Source organism: Adiantum capillus-veneris, chromosome 17 (genome assembly GCF_014529385.1).
Source record: "Adiantum capillus-veneris isolate H3 chromosome 17, ASM1452938v2, whole genome shotgun sequence".
In the NCBI taxonomy this organism is placed as follows: domain Eukaryota; kingdom Viridiplantae; phylum Streptophyta; class Polypodiopsida; order Polypodiales; family Pteridaceae; genus Adiantum; species Adiantum capillus-veneris.
The window spans coordinates 45,146,360-45,153,750 of record NC_140947.1 but is presented as its reverse complement, the minus strand read 5'-3'; the positions used below and the strand labels follow the sequence as shown (position 1 = coordinate 45,153,750).

The following is a 7,391-nucleotide window of genomic DNA, read 5'->3' as shown; positions in this document are numbered from 1 at the left end:
GGTAGACAAAGCACGTCTCTAATATTGAGAAATGTATTGGTTCAATGATCGATGTTGTTCCTTCCAACATGAATTCCAATCTGATCAGTGCCATCCTCCTAATTAGAAGGAAGGAACTCCCTTCATAATGCTTTCTGGAAGGTAACCCATGTCTTGGGACTATTTTGCGGTTTATACCATCCACTGCTTGTAGGCCTTGCTTCAAGGGGGAGATTCGTCTATAATTGCTCATGTGTGGATTGAAGGAGGCCTTGGCAAATTCCTTTTCCCATCCCAATTGAAGGGGGATCTAAATATGTCTTCCAAGTTTTGACTACAATGGTTCAAGATCCATTATGAGGCATTGTAGCTACAAGTCCTAACCAAATTTAGATTTCTACATGATCCCCACGACCTTATTAATTATTCATAAAATATAAAGGAAAAAAATTTCATTATTTTTCTGTCTCTATTATCAACCCTTCTTGTGGTTGATGATGGCTTTTAACAAAAATCTGCAATGGAAGTTGTGTGACACTCAATATGTCCATGATCATGCTCTTCTTGGAACATCCTTGACCATACAATGGCGTATTTATTCTGCTTGTAGGTGGTTGCTCCACCAAAAGAGGTGGCAGCCTCGAGCTCAAAGTAAAATCCAAAGAGTAACATTGTGTTTGCCAACTATGGAGTAGATATGTTTGTATGCATTTCTACTTCTATGAGACTAGATGCACAGTAGTGTTTGGGAGAAGTCATGTTTCTAACCAGACACAAATCCTTTTTGAAAAACGAAAACATAGCCATCGAGTGGTTGTGCATATTTTTGAGCTTATGTCTCTAATTTTAGGAGGATTTTTTCCTTTCCCCTCTCCCAACCGGCATTCTTGAATTTTGAAGTGGCATAGCTGTGAGTTAAGCTACTTCTTTTGAACGTTGATACAGAGCCACACATTATGGAAGTTGGTGTAAACTACATGAAATTTTCAGCATGATGTAATTTGTATAGATTGTTTTTTTTTTGTCTAATTACACAATGTGCACACATAGTTAGAGGGGATATCTTATGTATGTGCACACTTACTTTGAGAGAGAGAGAGAGAGAGAGAGAGAGAGAGAGAGGTAATATCTTATTAAAGTGATTTCTCTTTTATGTTAGGGTATCGCAAAGAACGTTGTTTTCGATGCCATGCTTCACAAGGGAGCAACCACCTATCAAGAAATCAAAGAAGAAGCGTTGTGCAAAAGACGGTTCCTTTATTGAGCAAGTGGTGGAGCTTCAATGGGAGGACGACATAATGGGTAGAAGTAATGATGCCTCTAATGCTTCCAAGAGTGATGATCAATATTATGAGGTAAAAAAGGAACTTCGTAGGCTTGCATGGAATCCTTCTTGGGATGGAAGTAGGGGTGCATTTGAATGGGCTGATTTGATCCTATTAGTGCTAGGATGTCTTGTAGATATTGTAAGCACATCTATAACTCATGCAGTGAGTTTGGTAAGAATGGATCTACTAATGTCCAACATAGTGCCCTAACCAAGCATGCAAGTACTAAAGCACACCGAGATGCGCACTATATGTTGGAAAATTTTATTATAATCATCAAAGATGGAGTTGAAAAGCATCAAGATGTTGTGATGGTAAGTTCCAAGCGATTGTTTACTGCTGCCTACCATTCAAGTGATGTCGTTCAAGGTGCAAGCAATTGTTACTTTCCTTAAGCTATGTGGTTTGAATGTATATATTGACATTTGTTTTAAAAGACTGTCCATATAGATGACTTCTTTAAGATTCATGGAAAAACAAGAAACTAAATGCATACCTCTATCAATTTGACAATTTGCTCGTAAACATTTCACTAGAATTGTTATAAAACGTATTTTTGTGGTCCATTTTCTCTTTGTTGGCCTTGCTTTTAAAAAATGGCAAATTTTTTGGGCTTCTTCAAAAGACCAGCTAATCTTTCTTCTTTAAAGCCCTCTGAAACTAATTGGAGATTGCATAACCAGCTAAGATTTTTGAACATAGGTGGCTTTCATATAGGTTTTGCGCTCTACCTGGTTAGAACTATTTGTTTCTATATCCATATCCGTGTAAAGAAAGCTTCCTCAATTGCAGTCTTTCAATGCAAGTCTTTGGTGTGCCTGCCATAAGTACTTCAAGTCTTCAGTCCCCCTCTTGATTTGTGTTCTTAAGTGCTTCCATAAGGCTTTGCTTATGATATTGAGTGGGGTTGCACTCGAGCAAAGGTAAAATGTGATTCACTAGCTCACCCGTGTGCCAAGATGCCTACATTTCTCGTCTCAATGAGCTCCAATAATGAGCATCGCATTCTCATTGCGATGCCATAAACAGAAATTGTAAGAGAAGACTTCCATCTTTAGTATATATTAAAAAAGAGGGGGAGAGAGATTATGATGATGATCTATAATCGTCCTTTTGAGGGTCAAAATATGACCCATGGGACCCAGATTGCCAAGTTTAGTGATGATGAGAGAGAGAGAGAGAGAGAGAGAGAGAGAGAGAGAGAGAGATTGTTAGGCCAAATGGGTCATAGGTTGATAATTAATCATCTGCTTTATAGAGAGTGTGTCATGTCCCCAAGGGTGACTCAAGGGTAGTATGGCCAGATCTTTGCTCGACACCGCTCTTCAGAACTTGGAAGTCCACAAACTCAAGCTTCGCAAAGCAAGTCAATTTGGCCATCGCTGAAATTAGGTTAGTGTGGCAATGATAGGCTTGGCTACAAAATCGGACCTTGTGCATTACATAGCATTGTTGAAAACTCCTAATTTTGGCATTGCAAAGAAGATGAACGAGAAGCTCAAGAGCACACAACATAAGTAGTAGTATTGTTGAGTGTGCTATTACAAAGATAAGGCTTGCCCTAGAATGATGGGCATATACAAAAGCCGGGGGGAATAAACCACCTAGATTGTTAGTTACCTTATCAATGTACAAAGCTGGTTCTAGAATAAACTTTGACATAAAAGCAACATGGGCCATATAGCCACGCTCAACAAAGACCTGCTGCTCTGATTCACACAAACATGAAACATCCTTCGCCACTTAAATTCTCAATTTCCTGAGATTATTTTTTGGCTAACCTCCCACAAGGTCTTAGCTAACTCTGGGTTATTCGCATTTCCACTAGGCGTTGATTCGTTACAGTTCACAAAATAATTCCCACTTACACCTTTAACAAAAGGATGCAATGCCAAAAGACATTGTGTTGCTGCCCCCTGTTTTACCATTAATTGCAATAGAATTAATCTCTGTCTCTCTCTCTCTCTCTCTCTCTCTCTCTCTCTCAGGGAACGGAGATTAACCTGAGGAATGGTTTTCCACATGAAAGGAACAAGGAAAGGCAGCACTTTACCTGCAGTCAAATTTGAACAAATAGTCAACTACCCCTCTTGTCTTCGGCCGCTCAGCAAGATAAATTAAGACAATGAATTAGCAGATATCATCAGCTGCTCAGCATAGCAAACACAAACTTCTGAAAGCTCTTCACTGCAGTTTCATTAGGTTGGGACCCGTTGGGTGCCCCATTCATCCTAGAAGGTAGAGAGGGAGCCTGCCATTTTTGTCGTCACCATCTCAATGGGTCTTCATCAACCCCATAGTGATGAAGTCCCGTTGAGGGTGACGACAGAAATGGTGTTGATACACTCAGTATGAATTGTCACCATCCTTTACGGCTAGGACAGGGTTGTCCAATCCCATTCAGCCCCTACTTTCATCCATCAGTGTCAGTGTTGGCTCAGTAGAATGTCTCCACCTTTCATGTTCTTTTGGCTTTCTACGCATTTCACCACTCTACAGGTCCCATGTTTGCTTTTCCTTGCCAAGATGTCAGTAGAAATTGAAGAAAAAGAAATAGAAACAGTTTTGATCTTCGGGGTTTGTTGCCTTCTCTAGATACGTCGCACTGAACAATGCTTTGTGTCTCTCACAAATCGAAAACTACACAATCAATCTTGCCTAGCGAACCCTCGCTAGCTTCCCCAAACCAACCCTTGACTCAAGAAACAGCAGTGGTCAAGCATGAGAACAACCCAAAAGTCTACCACCTATAGCAAGCATAAATGAGAGCCTTTTTGCTGACACTCCACAAAATCCAAGTAAATATTCAAGGATACAAAAATTTCTCTTACCTGCAAGCAGAGAATGCTTTTGAAGACCAGTCATAATGGAACCAGGATGCAAAGCATTTGCAATTATGCAGACACCTTCCTCCTGCATTGAATATTGCAAACGAGCACACCATTACTTGGTCACAATACAGCAAATCACGACCAATTCCGAAAGTTTAAAATGGTGTCACAAACCTGACTTTTGCTACAAATACCTGGAATCTTCTTGTGAGCTCCTTGGCATGCAATATGTTTGCAAGCTTTGATTGTCCATATGCAAGCCACGAGTAATACCTGTGATAAACAGCACAAGAGCTTCAGGTCAATATAACATTTCCAAGAAGCAGTCACCGTCAATGTTTTGGAACAAAACTGAGAGAGAGACCCTGATTTATCGTTTAGACTGTCAAACCAAATACCCCCCTTGTAGGAGAGAAAGTGTGCATCAGATGACACGATTACGATCCTCCCTTCAATGCCGCTCTCCTGGGCAGTTCGCTTCATGTTGTCCAAGACAAGCTCTGTCAGAAGAAAATGTCCTGCATGGAAGCTGGCAGTCAAAGCCAAACCAGAAGAGATCGAAAAGACATCTCCATCTTTTGAGCTGCCTGCGGCACCAAATTCAGAACATACCAATGTGGTTGGTAGCAAATTGTTTCTCAATGCCATCTGTAGATAGCTCAAATGGACAAGCCATAACTCCTGCATTGTTGCTACTCACAGAGCAAACAATCATCAGCAGCTGCTGCCCAGGGCAAAAGGAGGTATTTTTGTGAATCATGTACTCACATCAAGATGTTGAGAGGTAGGTTCAATGCTTGGAACTCGCTTGCGAATTTTCGGACAGAAGCCATGGAGCTGAGATCGAGCTGTAGCACATGCACCCGAGCATTGCTGGTCTCTTGAAGAATACTTTGCTTGACTGCCTCACCAGAAGAGACAGACCTAACTGCCATCACAACCTGTGCGCCACGCATGGCAAGTACACGAGCAGTTTCGGCTCCCACCCCACTGCTTGCTCCTGAAATGGAGGAAACAGAAGGATGCGAAATGCTTAATTTGAAAACTGTGCAGGAGATAAGTAGTGCAAAAATGCGGCTAAGAAAGCAGAGAAGGCAGTGGCCTGACCTGTAACGATGGCGGTGAGGTGAGAAGCATCGATGTCATGGGTTACCTCCTCTGCAGTGGACGACGACGAGAAGCCCGATGACCTCGAAGGAGAAGCAGACTTTCCAAACAGCCACCCCATGGTAAAATCTTGGATCTCTCTCTCTAGACTTACTCTCTCTCTCTCTTCCAGACGGTACAACTATATGTATGTGCATTGTGCAAGCCCATAGATACGCAGAGAACGGGTTCTGTGATGTCATGCATTACATCGTTGTGCTCCGTTAGAGCCCAGGTGTGCGTGAATAGCTATTGTAAACCGCATGATAAGAGTGAGCCCCTCCAGCCCCTCTTACCTTTTTGAATTGAAGCGAAGCCAAATGAGTAGGCTAGCACATGGACCTGGCTTCTAGCTATGCTCTTTTCATTTGTAGAAGAATGTGGATGTGTCATTTTAACATTCAACAAAAGTATGCATCCTTGAAAGAGATGCATATGAGAGAGAGAGAGAGAAGAAGACGAAGAAGAAGAGAGTTTTAACGTCGTAGGAAACTATCTCAAGAAGAGAGTTTTAACGTCGTAGGAAACTATCTCAAGAGACCTTAAAGATCTAGCCGACGAGGAGAGTTGAACTCAAGACCTGTTACGATAGAGAGAGAGAGAGAGAGAGAGAGAGAGAGAGCTTGTGCTTTGTTGGTTTGGAGAAGATAGTTAAGTGTACGTTCGTTTGAGTCTTACACTTATAAGACTAGGAACAACTTTAGATTAGATTTTGCCATCATATGTCAATTATGTGTAAACAGGACAACTACTTTTTTGCATACACGTATATTGTTCTCTCCATGCGTTTTGAAAACAATTTTGGATTGCCATATGTGTCTTTGGCCATGATGTATATTTCGTGTGGTACTGCTTATGCATAGCCATTGACGGCTTCTCAAAGACAGTTTACGGATCCAACTTTACATGCACAGGGACAATCATGGGTCCTTTTGACACAACAAATCTGTGAGCATCTTTGATAGTGACAGGTGTTTACAAGGATTTTGGTTCCAGTGTAAGTTTTATTAGTATGGATTATGCGTATGTTGGAAGGGATTTTGTTTTGTGAGCTCTTTGAGAGCGTTTCACTCTTCATAAGGAGATGAGTTCTGTGATCCTTGCTTGCATGCTTGTTGGTGCCTATATTGAGCGCATGCCTTGCACTTAGTAGTGCCTATTATGGTTTATGTACGCTATGTTGTATAGATACTGCCACTATACGACGTTGTGGAGCTGATTTTGGCTTGTTTTTGTAGTCCCGGCCATTTTTGAGACTTAGTCTAAAAGAGCCCTTTTGAGATTGTGGCTACTCATCTTTGCATAACCTTTTGTGAGAGTTGTTGAGTGAGGCTTTACACAGTCTAGATAGTCAGTACAGACCCATGTGCTATGAAGCAAAATGCCTGAAAGGTATTATTAACTAATAGAAAAATTGTCTGATTAATAAGGACTAAATTTTGTAGAAATATTGTATGTTGAAATCGATGGCATGCAGAGTTGTAGGAGCTACCCTCGTTCAGCGCGCCAAAGATGTTAATGATTCTCCACGTCTTCAATGCTCCACTGCAAGACATAAGCACACCTTACCACAACATGTTTGTTCATGGTGCCAATATTATGAAATATTCTCTTGATCCTATCAACCTAGTTGCTCTCTTTGAGATTTTGAGACTCTGTGTGTGCGTTTGTGTGTGTGTGTGTGTGTGTGTGTGTGTCTGTGTGTGCACGCGCGCTAAGGCTACCTTCCTTGTCAACTCCCAATGTGCCCATTGTCTAGCTCTCCTTGTTTGCAATGTGGTGAAAGTGTAGCCCCATCAAAGCACCTTTGATCCACTGGAGCTAATGTTGTGCATCATAACGATGTCAAGATAGCCCACTGTCACTTGAGCTCTACCTGCCCCACCACTGATTTTATGCAACTTGGAAGTAGCCTCTCAACCCTCTTCTACCCCTTTCTTGACATCTCTTTTGGGAACCTATGGCGTTCGCTAATTGTGCATGAATCTTTGTGATGGTTGCCTATTGCACGCCTTTTTTATTGTAGAATTTTTTGCATCCATTTGGTTGTCAATGTTCTCCCTATCCTTTGTCCTCCACTCTCCTGCTCTCTCTCCTTCTCGCTGCC

The 7,391-nt window shown here is 41.6% G+C and overlaps 1 protein-coding gene across 1 annotated transcript; it reads right to left on the bottom strand.

Annotated features, from left to right (window-relative positions):
* Positions 1 to 2,810: 2,810 nt before the first annotated feature.
* On the bottom strand, positions 2,811 to 5,504 carry LOC147437149 (short-chain dehydrogenase TIC 32 B, chloroplastic-like). The gene is made up of 8 exons (XM_086486758.1): positions 5,246 to 5,504; positions 4,907 to 5,138; positions 4,751 to 4,830; positions 4,503 to 4,656; positions 4,333 to 4,411; positions 4,139 to 4,220; positions 3,311 to 3,360; positions 2,811 to 3,223 (listed from the first exon to the last, which is right to left on the bottom strand). Exons 1-8 carry the CDS (start codon positions 5,364 to 5,366, stop codon positions 3,059 to 3,061), a joined length of 963 nt encoding a protein of 320 aa, XP_086342884.1. The 5' UTR covers positions 5,367 to 5,504; the 3' UTR covers positions 2,811 to 3,058.
* Positions 5,505 to 7,391: the final 1,887 nt, after the last annotated feature.

Coding starts and splice junctions, on each gene's coding strand:
- LOC147437149 (XM_086486758.1), bottom strand. CDS start 5,366: ATGGGGTGGCTGTTTGGAAAGTCTGCTTCTCCTTCGAGGTCATCGGGC. Junction 4,412..4,502: donor AGTCTAAACGATAAATCAGG/GTCTCTCTCTCA, acceptor TGTTTATCACAG/GTATTACTCGTGGCTTGCAT. Junction 3,361..4,138: donor AAAGCATTCTCTGCTTGCAG/GTAAGAGAAATT, acceptor ATTTGACTGCAG/GTAAAGTGCTGCCTTTCCTT.